The sequence below is a fragment of the Contarinia nasturtii genome, unplaced genomic scaffold (assembly GCF_009176525.2).
Source record: "Contarinia nasturtii isolate CC-2019 unplaced genomic scaffold, AAFC_CNas_1.1 Cnas_scaffold_861, whole genome shotgun sequence".
Taxonomy (NCBI): domain Eukaryota; kingdom Metazoa; phylum Arthropoda; class Insecta; order Diptera; family Cecidomyiidae; genus Contarinia; species Contarinia nasturtii.
Window position 1 is genome coordinate 125,980 of NW_022198208.1, and position 16,646 is coordinate 142,625.

General features: G+C 35.8%; 3 protein-coding genes across 3 annotated transcripts; 2 read left to right on the plus strand and 1 right to left on the minus strand.

Annotated features, from left to right (window-relative positions):
* The first annotated feature begins 287 nt into the window (after nucleotides 1-287).
* Nucleotides 288-1,751, plus strand: LOC116342273. The gene is made up of 3 exons (XM_031769781.1): nucleotides 288-718; nucleotides 814-1,173; nucleotides 1,270-1,751. The coding sequence occupies exons 1-3, from the start codon at nucleotides 412-414 to the stop codon at nucleotides 1,704-1,706; spliced, it is 1,104 nt and encodes a 367-aa protein (XP_031625641.1). The 5' UTR covers nucleotides 288-411; the 3' UTR covers nucleotides 1,707-1,751.
* Nucleotides 1,752-3,613: 1,862 nt separating this feature from the next.
* On the minus strand, nucleotides 3,614-5,164 carry LOC116342272. Its single transcript, XM_031769780.1, has 3 exons — nucleotides 4,981-5,164; nucleotides 4,610-4,810; nucleotides 3,614-4,471 (listed from the first exon to the last, which is right to left on the minus strand). The coding sequence occupies exons 2-3, from the start codon at nucleotides 4,768-4,770 to the stop codon at nucleotides 3,796-3,798; spliced, it is 837 nt and encodes a 278-aa protein (XP_031625640.1). The 5' UTR covers nucleotides 4,771-4,810; nucleotides 4,981-5,164; the 3' UTR covers nucleotides 3,614-3,795.
* A 424-nt stretch (nucleotides 5,165-5,588) lies between these two features.
* Nucleotides 5,589-7,674, plus strand: LOC116342274 (zinc finger protein 234-like). The gene is made up of 2 exons (XM_031769782.1): nucleotides 5,589-5,725; nucleotides 6,148-7,674. The coding sequence occupies exon 2, from the start codon at nucleotides 6,156-6,158 to the stop codon at nucleotides 7,533-7,535; it is 1,380 nt and encodes a 459-aa protein (XP_031625642.1). The 5' UTR covers nucleotides 5,589-5,725; nucleotides 6,148-6,155; the 3' UTR covers nucleotides 7,536-7,674.
* The last annotated feature ends 8,972 nt before the right edge of the window (nucleotides 7,675-16,646 follow it).

Here is a 16,646-nt window from a genome sequence, read left to right on the forward strand (position 1 = left end):
CAGTGCGGAAAAGTTCATCTTACGGATGTAAGACATTTTATTTTTAATTATGAATTATAAGCGAAATAATCAAATATTCAAATGATTTTAGAATACTGTACTATTACATTTGATATGTGGACGGACAATCATAAAAGATTATCATATGTAACATATACATATCACTATATGGACTCTGGATGGAATATGAAAAGCAGAATCTTGAGAACTGGCCGATTTGATCGACCCCATACTGCTGAGCGTATTCGTGATGATTACATTAACACCATGGCTGAATATGGTATCGAAAAAAAAAATGTAGTGTGTGTTACCGATGGTGGTGCCAATGTTAAGAAAAGTACCGAATTACTCAATTTAAAACGTTTCGCATGTGTTGCTCACTCAATCAATAACCTAATACAAAAAGATTTAATGAAATCAAAAGATATGAAAGAATTGACTAGTTTAATTTCAAAATTAAGGAAAATTCAAAGAACTTTGATTTACAAACACACTCAATTGAAAACAATTTACGAAGATGATAAGCATAAACATTTAATGATGATCTTGTTAGAGGAATGTTCACAAACGGATGATATATTTGATGCTGAGTCACAGTTCTCTGATGTCAATTTTGAAGAATTTAACCGCGGTGGGGATTTTACAGGATTAAAATCCATCAGCACAGTCCGATGGAATTGTGTATTTAAACTCGCACAAGTTCATTTGAACCACATAGGTAAATGATGGCCGATAGGCTTATTAACTTTTTTTTTTAATTTTTTCACAAGTAGCATGGTTTGAAATTTATTTTATCAAATTATTTCATTTAAGGGTCCATAAAAAAGTGCCTTGAAGAACTAGAGGAATATGATTTGATTCTAACAAAACAAGATTCCATATTACTTGGCGGGGTGGTTGAATTATTGGACGTTTTCAACGTTTTCACAACGTACATCCAAGGAAATGATTTTCCCACTCTCAACTCCCTTGTGCTATTTTATTCCGAAATTAAAGATCGTTTGGAAACCATTCATTTGATGACGACTGATGATTTAATTGAAAAGGCAGCCGATATTCTTTTGACAAATTTGAATAGAAGAATGCCTTTACCGATGGAAGCAATTGCCAGTGCGCTTTTGGACCCTTCAACACAGCATTTAAAAATCATTAATGAATGGTTAAATTTAGAAGGTTTGTTTCTTTTATATCAAAGTTTGATTCACACTTTTGATACTGCGACATGGCATTTGCTAATTATTGTTTCTTTCTTTAATTTTCTTCATAAAGGATATTCAAAGGTTGAAGTCATCGAAACAGTTGCGCAATCAATGAAGATAAATATCCATGAGACTATATCGGAGGCGCCAATTTTGGATGACAGAGACACCACAGTCCAACCCAAATCATTAAGGGAGAAATTACTTGCAAAACACATAAATATGATTCACGGAAGTAGTAATTTAGAACAGGAACTGGAACTATTTGCTCAGAAGAAAGAAATACCAGCATGTGTTTTGAGTTTTTGGCGTCAAAATGAGTCATCATTTCCAAAAATGTCTGCGGTTGCCAAAGTAATTCTGGGAATACCAGCAACAACAGCCAAATCGGAAAGTGCTTTTTCAATTGCTGGTTGCTTAATACAAAGAAGACGGGCATCAATCGAACCAATGCGTGCTGAAAAAACTTTATTTATACATGATAACTATGACTTGTTCAATTTTTAAGAAAATTCATATTTCTTTGTTATCTGTAGTCCACACTCAATTACATTGTAAGCTCATGTAGTAAGATAAATCTAATAAAATATAAAGCGATTTTATGAGAAGATGAAAAATTAAAATAATAATAAACAGAAAACACACAACATTTTTTGTCAAAGCTAGCATTTTTTGTCAAGTAAACAAGTTACATAATTGCTGCTTTTTTTGGAGCAATGCGAGCAGCAGCAGCAAACTAAATACAGACATACTCGAGCAAGCATTCGTTTTTGTGCTTGCTTCCAGGTCCGATAGGCATTTGTTAGGCTAAATCAAGTGATGTCCCATTCATGCACTCACCGCCAACAACTTCCATTCGGCTGTTCAAAATGTGGTCAACGATTCGCTGCTGAAGACAAAAAACAAGTGCATGAAAATAAATGCAAGCGTCGCCGATTCGAATGTCATATCTGTCAGATATACAAACGTTTCAATAAAGGTCATTTGAAACTGCACATGCAAGTCCATCACACCGGCGAAAAACCATTTAAATGCGGTGTTTGTGAAAAGAAGTTTATTTCCAAGTGTGATCTGAAGAAACATTTGGCGGCACATGCCAAACAGCGTCCGTTCCGTTGCGCCAAATGTCATCGTTCATTCAAAGATGAAATAGTTAAGAAGGCACATGAGATAGGCTGCAACCGTCGCCACTATCAATGTTATGTGTGCAAAGTATCAGTGCGATTCGGAACGCAATTGAAAGGCTACATGTGCACTCATCACACCGGCGAAAAACCATTTTCATGCAAATTGTGTGGTGTACGTTTTACACTGAAAGAAAACGCCAATCAGCACATGAAAAACGTACATCGTTCGGAAATATTATTTTGAATTCAATCCAAAGAAAATATTCACTTTCAATGAGATACTATGTTCGGATGAAACATGTAATCAATAAACAGATTTCATAATAAAAATACAATACTAAAATCCTCTTGAGATTTATTCAATTTATTAGTTTTATTTGAATGGCGACAAACATCACAGCTAAACTTCTAAATAAATGTTATTTTCAGAGTTTGAAGATATTCACTAAATTCACTATGCCAATTGGATTCTATTTTATTTGTATCCACAAATAGACGGACAAAGGAACATTTTTATTATATATGTTACATTAAGTAGTGCAATCAGACAGAGAATGAAGGCAGAGGCAGTACACACGTCCACCAAACAAGACTTGGTGTCATTAGCTGTGGCACTCAGAACAAAATAGCACTTTGGTTATTTGGCCAGAGTTTGCGTTAGACTCACACAGAAATTATGCTCCATAAGAGACTGTATAAAATGCAAAACTGTAGCACTGCTAGCGCCACTACGGACAACCATGGAGTTCTAGTCCGTTGGCTGCAACTGAGCAAAAGTCTTTTCACTATTTGGCGGCAACTTAGTGTAGATTACATTGAATTCCGTCGTGGCGCTAGCAGTGTGACAGTTTGGGCATAATTTCGGTACGGTTAGACTGGAACGCCGAGTGTCAAAATGTTTCTCTGTTGTTCTCATCTTTGTGTCTATGAGTAAACAACTAAATCGATTTATTCTAACACACTGTCTTAGTTAGTCAGAGCAGCGCTCTTATTGGCTGATGGAATTAGATCCACACACATTGACGCAATTTTTTGTCCCGTTCATGAACGATAATGCACAATTGCACAAGTGTGAGAAAGAGCTCATATAGTTTGGAATGAGAGCGACACGAGTAAGTTTTGTGAGCTGTGGTACAAATATACACACAATACATACAAACCTAATGCAAACATTTGTTCATTTATCGTGACTACTGAACAAATATTGATGAAAAGGCAGATAAATAAATGCTGATCACTGTTTCAGTGATCACAAAGGAGAAATAAAACTCTTCAACTTGACGTCAGGCTTAGATTTTATTACTACTCTCAAATTTGTTTGTTTCCAATTGTCTGTTTTACTAATTTTGTGTGGATATGTTAAGGAAAATCTCTGTCAGTTGATGTTTTAAGTTGGGAATGGAATCAAATACAATTAAAAATTCAAAATCCATTTTCGCTTTTAATGGCAGAGTCATTGCAAGCCATACCTATTCTGTATCCGATGACATGGCCTGTCGACGGCGCTTTGCTTGGCGCAACTTATTCAAATAGCCATGGAGTTGTTTCGGTGATAAAAATGTAAGTTCAGAACTGCGTGGCGTAAGTTTGATCATTAAGCCTTGTTTCGAAATGTCGTGGGAATGAATCAAATTCTGTTGTCTTGCGTGTCGTGCAATTTTGCACATATTTCGATAGAAGGTGGTCATCTGATAGTCGATGTAAATGCGTCTCGGTTCTTCGTCATGCATCATGTCGTTGGTCCACAAACTTTTTTTGCGACACATTTTCATAAAGAATTCTTTGTTGCGTTCGCTTCTGAACTGCACCACAATCACCGTTTTCGGATTGCTTCGAAAAATCTTGGTGATTTCATCGGATTGAATATTTACGCCCACCTTTTTACACAATTGTGCAAACATTTTACGCAATTTTTCATGTTTGGTTGAAAGTGGTACGCCGCAAATTGTTATATCGTGGGCGAGCTTGTTTTGTTGTTCCAGCTCGAATTGGTCATTGTTCGATGACAGGCTGGAGCATGAGCGCTGGTCAGACGTGAATGATTGGTCGCGATCATGACCAATTGATGTTGATCGATTGTTCGGACTTCTTGGACGATGTTGAACATTGCGGGTCAATTCGTAGCGATCACATGCTTCACTAACACTGACAAACGATGGAAATTAGATCATTAAATTACAGTACGACAAAGAGGAACGAGAGAGTAAAGAGAAATCTCAATTTCTCACAATTTTCCGGCAATCCACCCAGAATATTTATTTTGAAAAAAGTGTGTACACTCACCGATTGCGGGTGCTGTTCAAAAAATGGTTTCGGAACGTGGCTTTTTCCTCTAATGTTCGGTTTGTGTGTTTGAAGGCATTTTGGATGCGCAACAGTGAATCGGTTGTATGCCGCTCGACAATCGACAAATATTTGTCCAGCTCTTCTTGCCAATCAGTCATCGCACTGCTTGTCGTACTGCGAGGCTAACTCGATGAGTGACTGTGAACAAGAACCACAATTGATGTTTGTTATTTCATGCTCTGAAATGTTTTACTCCTCATCCAAAGAAATTCTTGGAAGTTCTAATAATCTTTCTAATTGATGTTATGGATCAATATAAAAATGATTTTCTCCTTGGGAATTATTGAAACAGTGAAGCAACAACTTACGTTCTCTTTTCTTAACACCGAAAAATCCAGTCAATTGAATTGCATATGCAAAATAAATCTCAATAGTCCTGCTGTATTAATAGAATTAAATGTTGTGCAAATTCCTCAGTCAAGCACTCTACTGTATCCCAAAAAAGTGCGAATTCATGCATGACTTTGGTTCGCTGATGTGAATTGCACAAATACAACTTATGTGTGTGTTCGATTCTAGTAACTCACCATCGAAGAGAATGAGTGTGTGTTGCAGTCAGCAACAATAACAGCATGAAATGCATTGGTGTATGTGGCCGACACTTGTTGATATTTGATAGAGTGAGACAGAGGTGTCAAATACAAATATGAAATTGTATGTGAAAAGGAGACAACTTACCGTAAAAATGACGAAAGCCTTCTCTTTGGCAATACATTTAGTCTGGAAATATTATGCATTAACAAATTAAAAAAAATCTTCACTCATTTCGACCAAATAGTTTTTTGGTGTGTGGAAACTAAGAAAAAAAAACATTTTGTTTATCCCACAGAATGTAAATAAATTCAACGGTAGCCATCTTCGCAGCATACAAATGACATCTGCCGTGTGTCAATCAATGGTTTGCTTGACGTTTACAACAGAAACGGTGAATCGCTCTCTTTCATCGTGTACAGCAGACGAAGACGGTAACAAGTATAACGACGGCAAGCAGAAGAAGAAACAAATTAAAAGACAACGAATAAATTGTCATTGTGTGCAAACCAAATTGAAAGAGTAAGTTGATTGGAAACATTTTCAATTTATTTATTGCATGAAAAGAACATCAAATTCTTGATTTCGAAAAAAATTCAATCGAATCAAATGAGAGTGAACTGAATGATATTATGTTGTGCAATGTGCATGGTACAATTTCATAACTTTAAATTTGTTTTTTAAAAAACGACAAAACTTCTTTATCCGCAAAGTCCATCAAATATCAAAGAAAACAACAAAACCAACAACAATTTCATAACCTCAACATAACCTTCAGCCAATTGTTTCAGTACTTGGCTGCATTTCAATTGAAAACAATTATATGTATTGCCTAAATTTCGAGATGGCATTTAAATATTCGGCTCTTTTTGTTTGCTTCATAAATTGAATACATACATTCGATTGCTATGAATTGACAGTTGTGTTTTTCTTTTCTATTTTAGCTACCAAGATGAAACCATTTGCAAGCAAAAGTACGAAAGGCAAGTCCAATAGCAAATATAAGTGCAAGGCAAAGTTTTGGCATATCGAAATCAAAGAGGAGAGCATCAAGCAAGAGCCGGACGATAATGCACCTCTGATTGTACGCCCGACAACACCATCATCGGTCGAAGCCAGTGTCGATGTCAAATCGGAGAGCGAAAGCGATAGCGAGTATTTGCGCAATTACGTGAAGGAGGAAATGGATTGTAAAGGGGATTTTGTGAAGAAAGAAGGTGACACCACGAAGGAAGCAGGTTCAAGTAAGGGTGCCAATGATGATCAAGGCGATGATGACGTGGAAAATCCAACATCCAATCCAAACGATAATCGTAACAATGAACAACCCAAACGTCGTGCGAAAGGACAGAAAAACAACAAGAGCAAAGCTCCGAAAAAGTCAACGAGAAAGATTAAGAAGTTGCATCGTTGTACTTTTTGCAATTATATCACACCATATACATCGAATCTCAAAAAACATATTCGAACTCACACAGGCGAAAAACCATTCGAATGCGAAGTTTGTGGGAAGGCTTTTTCACAAAAGTTCTCTTTCATTCGTCATAAAATAGTCCATGTTCCTGAATTTTCATTTCGTTGCTCGCAGTGTCGTCGTAGATTTGTCGAGGAAGTTGATAAAATCAGTCATGAAACCAAATGCAATGGTCGTCAGTACAAGTGCTACTTGTGCAAATTTACCAATCTGGTGTTGATCCGTTTAAAAGTCCACATGCGAATCCACAGTGGTGAGAAACCATTCGCATGCCGTGTATGTTCGAAGGCATTTGTTAATAAACTCAATTTGAAGAGGCATTCACGCACTCACCGCCAACAACTTCCATTCGACTGTTCAAAATGTGGTCAACGATTCGCTGCTGAAGACAAAAAACAAGTGCATGAAAATAAATGTAAACGTCGCCGATTCGAATGTCATATCTGCAAGATATACAAAAGTTTCAATAAAGGTCATTTGAAACTGCACATGCAAGTCCATCACACTGGCGAAAAACCATTTAAATGCGGTATTTGTGAAAAGAAGTTTTTCCAAAAGATTGAACTGAAGAAACATTTGGCAACACATGCCAAACAGCGTCCGTTCCGTTGCGCCAAATGTCATCGTTCATTCAAAGAAGAAATTGATAAGAAGGCACATGAGATAGGCTGCAACCGTCGCCACTATCAATGTTATGTGTGCAAAGTTTCAATGCATCACGTTACGCAATTGGAAGGCCACATGTGCATTCATCACATCGGCGAAAAACCATTTTCATGTGAATTTTGTGAAATGCGCTTTGCATGGAAAAATGTTGCTAATCGTCACATGAAAAACGTACATCGTTCGAAGCAATAACGGATGAACTCGATGGATTTTCTTCAAGTCAGCGTACATTACTCCGCTGTTCTAAAACAAATAATGTAACAATTAACCTTTTTATATCCAAATTTTTCTTGATTATTTATTATCGATCAATTAATTCCAATAAATGGAGTAATGACATTGTATAAACTTGATTTTATGGCATTTTATCCCTTTTATCTCTTCCGCAAAAGAATATACTAGATGGATTTATTAAGGCTATTAACTGGACTATTTGGTGTGTATTTTACAGAATAATAAGAAAATAAACGATTGTTTGTAGGTCAGTGTTAATACCATTTCTTTGAATGCCATCGCTGTCAGTTTAAATACAATGCTGATGATTTTCATCAGTTTAAATTGAACTCAAAGTATCAAAATTTTGACAAACGGGCATTTGCTATTCGATGACTAGAACAGTCGATGTGGTGTTAGAGGTAGCTGAATATTTTTAACATTACAGGGTGCGCCATAATAACTGTCCCTTTTATTTCTAGCCAAAAAACACAGAAATTTGAATCAAATCGAGATATAATTTTATTCGATATAAGAATGAGGTATAGAGATTATGATTCAGCCTTTGACTTTAATTCTTCCCCCCTTTTCTCGGATTACCAAACGCAAACGTTTCGAAAACGATTGACACGCGGCACGCACCATATCAATGGGAATTTCGTTCCAAATTTTTATTATTTTCTTTTTGAATGCATCCAAAGTGGTTCGTTTCGTAATTTTCAGATCATTGAGCTTCGACGACATGTATCCCCAAGCAAAAAAATCGAGCGGGTTCAAGTCAGGAGACGATGGCGGCCATGAGTCTCTGTCAATGAAATCAGGCAAATTCGTGCGTAGCCATTGTTGTGTCGTATTTGCACGATGTGCGGGTGCACCATCTTGTTGAAATACCCATGGTTCACCTCTGAATAGTCTTTGAGACTGTGGCAATAAGTTTTTACGCAATATTTCTCGAATATATACTCTGGCATTGATTTTTACGCCTTCTTCGACGAAAACCAGTGGAAATTTGTGGTCGGCCGACATGGCGGCCCAAACCATCAATTGTGGAACATTTTGAAATCGTTCGATGGTTTTTTTATCTTCGGGAATATCAAGGATTGATGTTGCGTACACACGATCATTTTGCGAATTGAGGCTTGGCTGTAAAAGGAACAATTTTTCATCTGAAAAAACAATGTTTGAGTTTGCGTGCCGGCGCAACAACTCTTTGCATCTTTGCTTTCTGGCTTGTTTATTTTTGATTGTGAGACCATGTCGTCGACATTTTTTGAATGGATTCATATTCAGGTCTTCTGCCAAAACTCGTCGCATTGAAGTTTCACTGATTTTGTGCTCATGAGCCAACTTTCGTCCACTTCTTCGAGGTTCTCGGCGAATTTTCTCTCTCACTCGTTTGATGAGATTTTTGGTACGAACAGATCTTTTTCGTCCAGTTTTCTTCAATATATCAACGCTGCCACGTTCTTTGTATCGTTTTATTGTGCGCTTTACAAATTTCAAGTTGATATTTTCATTTTGTAGCTGTCGAAAAATATCAATTTGTCTCAAGCCCCGTTTGTGCAAATTTAGTACCAGTTGACGTTTCACATCCATTCTTATCGCAAGCTATACAGACACTGTACATAAATGCGCAGTATCATTAGAGTTAGAGTAAACACCAATAAACATAACGGTAAACGACAGAGTGAATCGCAAGACATTTGAGTATTAAAACAAACGATTGAAAAAAAGGGACAGTTATTATGGCGCACCCTGTAGATTTGAAAATGATACTGTATTAGCAATTAAGCATCTTTTCAGCTGAATCTAGTAGCTTTTAGTATGAGCTCATTGCAAATACAACTTGTAAGGGTCGAAAGAAAAGGGAAAAATAAATTTTTTTGAAAATTTGATCCAAAATAAATAAATCCAACTGAAGCAATCAAATCTTTTGAAAAAACGTATTTGCTCATTCATCACCAAAACAAAGATAAAGACCAAATGAATGTTTGCAAAACCAAAACTTGATGTTCCATAAACTCAAATGCATAAATTTAGATGTGAATGTGCTATCAAATGCTGTCGTCACCAAACATCTAGACAGTGAGTTGACAAAGGTTTGTATCGTTATCAACCAGTTTACTTTTACACATCAAAGGTCAAAAGTCATTGCCATGTTATCTAATGGCACTCCGATTAGAAGGTTTGTTTTGCCCACCTACAGAACGCAGTTGATGTTCACGAATGAATCGATTGTCTCCTCCGATAACCATTTTGAATAATATTCATTTTTCGACAAGATAATCCCAACATTTTAAATGTATAAAGAGCAAAAGAATTCAAAATATTTATTCAGTATCTTCGATCGTTGACACAACAAAGTCATCGTTTATTTTGTTTTCAATTTAATTTTGTGTAAATCAACGTGTTCACCATGTCAGTTTTCACCGTAGTTAACATTGACTGTTTAGAGAGTATTTTTAATCACTTGACCTTCGGCGATCTTTTGCATGTGGCCGACACGAGCCCGTCTTTTAAAGGTGCCGCCGAATTGGTGTTCACGCGAAAGTATGGAAAACAAAAAATTTGGCTTGATTTTGATCAACATTCTACCATTCCGATCATCGTACATCATAACGTTGTCAAAATCAGTGATTCAAAAACCTGCCTACAGACTCTTCGGTGTTTTGGCGAACAAATTGTAAATCTACACATAACCGGTGATAAATTCATACCAAATGCTCGTGAAGTGACTCATGTTATACGATTACTTGACTATGTGAAAAAATACAGTCGAAAATCCGTAAAAAGAATAACATTTGAGCGATTCTCCGAAAGTGTATTGATGCACATCAACGATGAATTTTCAAGCGTTGAAATGATTCAATTCAAGTATTGTTGCGTACAAAAAACGCTGACCAATTTCAATCGATTGTTTCCAAAGGTACGCGCACTGAAATTACAATGGACCGATGTTGGTGGATCAAAATTGCATATTCCGAATTTGGACCAATTGGAGATAAACATTCCGGTTTCATTGAATAAATGTCAAATGGAAAATATCAACGCAATCATTCAATCGAATGCACAGCTGAAATGTTTAAAGATTTATGTCGGTTGGAATACGGAATTCATGCAAAATATCAGCACCCATTTGAAATCAGTTAAAAGTCTCGAAATTGGTTGTACATTCAGTGAGTGGCAACGTTTTGATGATAATGTGATTCATTTTAATAGTATACACCATTTTACACTTTGTTCCAACGGGCCGGCAATCATTCCGAAAATCATTTTCTCATTTGATTTACTCGAAGAGTTTACGTTGGAGACAAATTGCTGGTGGAATGAAGAAAACATCCATTTGATCAGCAAACATAAATTCATCACGAAATTGATTGTCAAATCAAACGATTCGGTTTTTCGTATTGGGATTAATGAAAGAATTGCAGCGAAGATGGCAAACGCCTTACCATCGTTGCGAGAAATTCATATTGGTTACAAGGCATTTGCGATAGAAGAAGCTATTTATGTTTTGAACGAGTTTAGGTTGCTGGAAAAACTTTACTTTACGCTTGAAAAACGTTGTGATTTCGAGGAATTGGCACGGCGTGCCGGGGACAGATGGCTAACGATAATCGATGAGAGAAATCTTGTTTGTATGGAGAAAAATGCTCTTTTTGGTCAGCGCAAGGCTCAGTTGGATTCCATTGGATATATTCAGAATTAATTTGAAATTATTTACAATTTTTTTGTATCAACCTTCAACTCTTTTCATTAATGTAAATTCATAAGTCAACTAAAAATTATGTTCAAAATGTTTTTTTTGAATAAATTCTTTAAAACGAAGATTCTCCGAAGATGAACACGATTTTTTACAAACAGAAGTATTTTTACTTATAAGACTAAAGAATAAACCAACTTTTTAATTAAATAACTTTCTGAATTTGATTCTTTATTTTTAAAAATCTTCAAATTTACACCAAAAATGTTCTACACCATGGACGTCTTCTTCTTTCTTTCGCATCTCTTCGTGGCTTCGGTTGAATATTTATTATAAATTTATTCACTATTGTCTGCTTTATCTAGTGCCGTTCCAAAAGATTGAAAAAAAATCGGGGTCTCTCATATTAATCATTCCCCCTGGACCTAAATTGCCCATTTGCGCCGCTCCCCAAACAACAACAGTAAAGAACAGTGCCAACATTTCGAATCTCATTTTTTGATTTTTTTTAAATTTGTGTCCGACTTCCTTGAGACAATTTAATTGAATGCAAAGTCGTCCAAGTGAAGTTATTCAATGTGTAAATATATGATTTAAATGTGCACCGTGTGGCAGACAGTCTGTGTTTGTTCAGTTGGTATCTTTTACAAATATATTTTTAATTCACTTTAGACTCTTTGTGTGCCTTTCAAATTATTATTCTTAAAAGAAGGCCGTAGAGTGTACGGACACAGAAGGAGGATGTACGTCCAGAAAACCATCTTAAATCGTCCGAGTTACTCCCCTCGCGTAGAAGCTCACAATTTTCGTGGTTTTGCTAGGGATTTCTGCAAGAAACTGATGACCTTTTTTCGGTCTTAAACTTTTGTCTCTGAGTCGGAATTCTTTGGATTACTGGGATTTTTCAATAAAAATTCTTTAGACACGGGATCTAGAATGGATTCTTTCAGAAAATTCTTTCGATTTGCTGGCATTGTTTCATTTAAGTAACCTTCTTAATTTCTGACCGTGCCCATGTATGCCTCTACCGTCATTTAGTCAAACGTACACCGATTTGGATAATACAATTTTGCGATATTTGGAAAGATGAATTACAATTCCAGTCTCATTCCATTGCGGTTATTTGAACAAAGATGATAAGATATTATTGTTGATCGTCTGCCAGTAAAACAAATGAAATGGATTTTGTTTTTCGCTTCATTTGTTTGAATACTCAAAATGTTTTTTTGTTTGTATTTTCCATTCTCTTGAATATCTTCATAGGAGTCACAGTTTAAGGCGCCTTTAATTAGTCATTTCTGAATATTTGAAATTTATACAAAAACCATTGTAAATTAGATTTCCAATCATCGTCAGTTATTTCCAAAATACCTAAGTCGTGCCGCTGTTGCATCATTTGCACCAAAATGCACGATCCGAGCCAATAAAAAACTCGTAATTTTTGTCAACAACATCGTATAGCGTGCACACGAAAATGAAATTCATGTTTAATCGTTAGATAATAAATGTTTTTTTGTAATTATTATTATCCATTTCATGTAAAGAACAACTGAGTTTTTAGCAAAACCATCAGTTTGTATCGATTTCTATCGAATTGAAAATAAAAAGTTTTGAAATGAAATTCGTCGTTCTATTCTTGTTGGTGGCTGCCGGCTCTTTTGCACCCGCAGAAGGAAATTTGAAAGAGATTCTTTCTAAAACGTCATCTGTAGAAGGTGCATCACCACCCGCAAAACGAGGAATCGGAGGTCTAAAAGCTGTACTCCATAAATTATTAAATTTGTTAGCCACGCTTGTGAGTCCATTGGGATTGGCACCACTCATCGTCAAATTACGTGATGTCATCGAAAATTTACTCGACAATCTTGAAACATTTTTGACACATCCAAAGAAAGGTTCAGTTGGCAAACTCTTAAAATCTCTACTGTGTGTGGTCGGAAATCTTCTAACCGGAAAACCGCTAAGTCAGTGTGAAGGGACACAATCATGAATCAAATGTGCAGAAACATAAAAATATCCAACCGGTTCACGCAGCTCTTTCGTTCCATGATTTTTTTTTCTTTTTGAATGAAACAATCAATGTTTTATTATTAAATATGTAAATGATTTGAAACGTTAAAATAAACATGGAACATATAAATGAAGATATAATACTTTTTCATTCTTTTGATAATATTTATTCATCATTTTGACAGAGGAAAAAATATATTTTTCATGCTTTTTGCAAGGAAAGAAGGCAAAAATACACTGCCAATGTACTTGTAAGTAATGCTTAATGTATCCATTGGATTAGAACTCCGAAAAAACTGCGATGGCGAAATCATTCCGATACCGACCGTTCTCCTACCATCTTCGGTTTGGATCGGATCGGCGGTCGGGCTCGGTTGGAGTTGTGAACAAGTAGAATAAAAAAAAATCCAACCTCCAGGGGTCCACAGAAGATCGAACGAATTTCAATCAAAATTGTATGATTTGATCTCGGGCTATTTCGACTTTCGTCAAAAAATACATAGAAGTTCGGTAGTTTGTTGTACCAGAGCTACTATTCACAAGGTCGATCGAGTATTCTAGATACGTTTTTTTCGAAAATGAGGCATCTCAAAAGCTAAAAACTGAACAATGGTTCGAAAACGTGCAGAAATCGTGCCCGAAAATTGTGGTTCCCATGCAATTCTTTTTACCTTACACGTTGTGCGGCAAAGTAAACGCGCCTACAAGTAGACATTTCCTAATAAAATGTCGATCTACTCAAATGTTCGCCCGCAAAGTTCATTGTGAATTTTCATTTTTAGCTTAAGAATTTAATGTGATGATGTCATTTGTTTTTATTGAAATGCAAATACACGCGGAAACCAGAAAGATCGAACACCGGGGATTTCCTGATATTTTAAAAAAATTCCTTTGAAAAGAAGGGTAACCATTCTCAAGATGCAGTTGAATCATGTGAATCAAATCTCAACGAAAAAAAAATTGGCAAAATCTATGTTTGGATGAGAAAAATCTGAGTTTTTTATTTCAAAATCAAATAATTTCCAGAAAATACAAATCAACGCCAAAATTGCGAATTTATTTCCCGATTTTTAGTCACGCATTCCATTCGAATCCTTTTAATATTTATTCCTGCACGATATAAGCTATAAAATAACTAAGTCGTGTCATGATTTGCACCAAAATACACGATCAAATAAAATTTAAAAAAACTCGTAATTCTCGTACCGTGCACACGAAAATGAAATTCATGTTTAATCGTTAAATAATAAATGTTTTTGTAACTATTGTCCATTTCATATAAAGAGCCATCGAATTTTGTGCAAAACCATCAGTTAGTTTCATTCTCTATCGAATTGAAAAGAAAAAGTTTGAAATGAAATTCGTCATTCTATTCTTGTTGGTGGCTGCCGGCTCATTTGCACCCGCAAATGGAGATTCGACCGGAGCTGCAGAAGGTGCTTCGCCACCCGCAAAAGGAGGACTCGGAGGTCTAAAGGCTGCACTCCATACATTATTCAATTTCTTGGCCAAGCTTTTGAAGCCATTGGCACCAATTCTTGTCAAATTACGTGACGTTGTCGACAATTTACTCAGCAATCTTGAAACACTTTTGACACAACAAAAGAATGGTTCAGTTACCCTGCTTCTGAAGACTTTGCTATGCTTGGTGGGAAGTCTCCTGACTGGAAAACCGCTAAGTCAATGTGAAGGAAGCGAAAAATTTCTTCAATGTGCTCAGAGCCATTCTGGATCGAGCAAATCGGAACCTGCCCAACCAACAAAATGGGGACCTGGACAAAAATGTCCAACCTGTTAATTAACACAGTTTTCGTTACATTAATCCCTTATTCAAGTGAAATTTTCAATGTTAAATCTTCAAAATATTAATGTAAACGATTTAAATTGTGCAAATAAATATGGAAAATTTGCATGAAGAATAAAAAAAAGAATACATGCATTTTCTTGAACTTTATGGCATTGTTTTTTATTGTTTGTTCAAATTAAGGATTGCTTAGCAGATAAAGCGCAAAAATGGCGTAGACCAGAAAAGACTAAAGAAAATAACATCTCCGAATAATGAATTTGTAATTACTTCTCTGTAAAATTACCCATCCCACACAAAAATTCCCCATTTTCTTTTGAAAAACTGTCGATTTGGCCCTTTTGGTAACTTCATTTCCCCTTTTGAAAAAGTTTTTTACTGTGATCTATTGATGGTGTTTTTGTTATTTGTTGGCATTGTTTTTACACGTGAGTAAATATCATATCACAACACAGAAGCTCATACCGTGAAAGGTGAAATCATTTCCGCACACATCAATGTGTGTATTAAAGTATTTCAAATTGATTGTCCGAGAATGAAAGCAAGACTTCTATTCACAACTTATTGAAATGTAACACCGCCATACAAAAAGTGCTGACTGTCAGCATATTTTGTATGGCGGTGTTACATTTCAATAAGTTGTGAATAGAAGTCTTGCTTTCATTCTCGGGCAATCAATTCAATTTTACTGCTCTGCTCCACGATTTTGTTTGAGTTTTCCACGAATTGTAAATCGTTAAATCTCATAGTATCATCCATGGAAACGTTTTGGAAATATCAGTGGTTAAAACATGGAACATGTGCTAAAAGTCATCCGGATCTGAATACAGAAGCGAAATATTTTGGCCAAGCTTTAAAATGGTTCCAAAAATACCATATTAGAAACTTACTCTCGCAAGCCAATATTAAGCCTGACACAGTATACTATGATATTGATATTCATAATGCACTGAAAAATCAATTGAATATTAAAGCGGAAATACGTTGTTATTGGGATGGAGATACTGGCGAACAATATCTGTTTGAAATCCGAATATTGTCGATTGTATGAAATCAAAAAAATTGACAAGCAATACCATTGTAATGACAGATAAAATTGTTACAAATTGCAATAGCACACGACCAGTTCTATATCCGAGCACGTTGCCAACAATTTCCAACAGGTAAGGCATAAGTTATTTGGTGAAAATTTAAAAAAACTTGAAATTATGGATTGGGCAATAGATCTATGGCCTAGTTACTGTATACTGTATTAACAATATTGAGTGTAAATCACCACCTGATAATAGGACTTGGGGAATCCATGGGATTTGGCGGAGCAATCTGGACTAAAGGCATCCATCATTTTGTAGTGATTCATCTTCATTTGATATTGAATCTTTAATACCATTAATGGACCAATTGAAACAAAGTAAAGGTGTCACCGAACACGAACGAACATGACAAAAAGTTGATTTTCGTTCGTTTGTTCGTTTAAATTCAAACTTCGAACAACAAAGCTGGTTTATTTCCGTCGATATCTTCAGATTACGAGGGTTGCTCCATAATTTTTTTTAAAAACATATATAACACA